The sequence below is a fragment of the Grammomys surdaster genome, unplaced genomic scaffold, assembly GCF_004785775.1.
Source record: "Grammomys surdaster isolate TR1022 unplaced genomic scaffold, NIH_TR_1.0 130, whole genome shotgun sequence".
Classification (NCBI taxonomy): domain Eukaryota; kingdom Metazoa; phylum Chordata; class Mammalia; order Rodentia; family Muridae; genus Grammomys; species Grammomys surdaster.
The window spans coordinates 6,665,240-6,667,561 of NW_021604588.1; the positions used below are offsets into that span (position 1 = coordinate 6,665,240).

The following is a 2,322-nucleotide window of genomic DNA, read 5'->3' on the forward strand; positions in this document are numbered from 1 at the left end:
TATAAATATATAAATATAAGCAATATGTATAAATACAAAATGCTAAAATATAAAATCTGTTTTAGAGTAGCTTTGAAAAGCAGTGTAATGATGGTATCCTTGGAGTAGAGGCAGCTCGAATATTAATCGGTGCCACCAAAAGCTACTGCCCCATCCACGGAAAGTAAGTGAGACACTTCTTTAATTGATATTTCCCAAATTGAATGAATGTGACACTATGGACAAACTGAGAACTGAATGTCTGGATTAACCCATCTGTCATTTCTGCTATCTGTGTCCTGTTTGACCTTCTGTTACCCCGCCCATTCATTTATCTATCCAATAACAATTGTTCTTCTTCTCCCTTCTGCTCCGTTTCCTTCCTCTCTTCCTTCCTCTGTCTATTCCTCTCTCCCTCCCTTTCTTTTTTTATGCTGGGCCTTGAACCCAGAGCCTTGAGCATGCTGGGTAAACTCTCACAGCTGTCTGTAACACTACCTTCTACTCGTCTTGTTTGAATGGCCCTCTCCATCATGCCTCCCACCTTCATTAGTTTTATAAGTTTGGAGATGATTCGGGCTTAAGTAAGAGACAAGGGAATTCATGGATGAGAACCTACATAGCTTTGATTGTTCTTATTATTATTTTGCTTTTATATCATATTCACTTTATTGGAAAAGGTACAGAAGCCTGGATCTTGTTCATAGACTGCTCTCTGGGGATGGAGTGAGCTCTGGAGTACTTGGTCTAAGTGATGCTATTGCTAGATGCAGAGCAGTCTGATGGGAAAGGTTCAGTGTCTTAGATACATATCAGTATCTGGTCATTATCCTGACAAGCACTGGTGAATGGACACTCTGAGACAAACCTGTGAGATGGTGATAGAGATACCAGCGGGGGTGGGGGGGGGGCGCGGGAAGGACATTACTATTTCAACAGTCTGGTGATCTCTGAGGGAGACCTATTATTGGCCCAGGAATTGCACGTGGGGAAGTTGGGACATTCAGTTGCCTTTAGGGTTAGGCAACACGAAACAAAAAGAAGCTTAATTCCAGAACTCCAAAGGGGACAGTCTGGAGAGGCTTTAATGGGTTCTGTCTCAGGTCGGGATAGATCCAGGAACAATGACACAGGAGTGTCAGGCTAAAAATGTCACTGAAACATGGCCATGGTGGACAGGTGAATAGGTGCAGGAGCTAAAGGCTGAGTAAGCATATTCAGTAAGCTCACATTGAATTTGCATTTGTATATCTTCCCCTATTTTATTGTCCCAACTGAGACACTATTTTTAACAATACGTATGTGCATTTTTTTCTTAGATTCATGAGTATTTCTGATGTTTCAACTTACGTGAGAGCTAGAAGTTGGCTTATAAAGTTTAAAAACATGTTAACTTACATAGAATATCACAAAGAAAGGGTCCTTTTTACTGTGCCTGGGTGAGTATTATGAACCTTTAATAGTGGCATACACAGAATATCATAATTTCAACATTTTAGGATAGATTACCCCTCTCGTCAAACTAATTTCATATCAGATATTTACAAAGTGTTACCCGAACAGTGTGTTTGCCTTTTCTATTCTGTCTTAGCAACTTCACTGATACCCTTGTTAAAGAGTATGATAGCACCTTAGGGCCCGCTTATATACCGTGCTGCTTGCAGTATTCATCTGGGTAGAAGACTGAGCAAGGGTGAGCCACATCCATGATGGGCTAAATCTATCTCTGTGTAACTTCATCTGTGGAATAGTATAGTCTTTTTAAAAATAATATACTATTAATGTCTAAGATTAAGGAAACATTACCACTACCTTAAGAATGCCTATAGCTGATTTTCCAAAATATTAAAAATATACATTTTTGCTTAGCTTTCTCTTTTCTATGTAGACTGTGAACTTATATATACTTTTTAGAGCAGGAAAACAACTTTTTCCCCCCAATAGTAGGTGTCAAAAGAACATACCAGGAATAGTTTTTGCTTTCTTCCATTGAATACATTGAAAGAGAACATAAAAATTAAACTCCTAGAATCTGGACATATCTTCAGGAGCATTTGTATCTTTTCTCACTGCTGTGAGGGGATACTGGACTTGAAGCAACCCAAGGAAGAATCATTTTGGCTCAAAGTTTGAGGAGCCATAGGTCACTATGGCAGAGGAGGGGTGACATTGGGAGAATAAGTCTGCTTGCTCAGACCTAGGCAGAGATGATTGCCTGGTCTGTCTGTCTGTCTGTCTGTCTGTCTGTCTGTCTATCTGTCCGTCTGTTTCCCTCCCTCCCTCCCTCCCTCCCTCCCTCTCTCTCTCTCTCTCTCTCTCTCTCTCCCCCTCTCTCTCCCTCTC

The 2,322-nt window shown here is 40.7% G+C and overlaps 1 protein-coding gene across 1 annotated transcript in view; it reads left to right on the forward strand.

Moving 5' to 3' along the window:
* The window catches only part of Slc9c2 (solute carrier family 9 member C2 (putative)), a 59,505-nt gene that overhangs the window by 26,770 nt on the left and 30,413 nt on the right, over positions 1-2,322 (forward strand). Inside the window, exons 10-11 of the mRNA XM_028760145.1 lie at positions 66-163; positions 1,299-1,418. Coding sequence (XP_028615978.1) covers positions 66-163; positions 1,299-1,418 — 218 coding nt within the window. The remainder of the gene's footprint in view (positions 1-65; positions 164-1,298; positions 1,419-2,322) is intronic.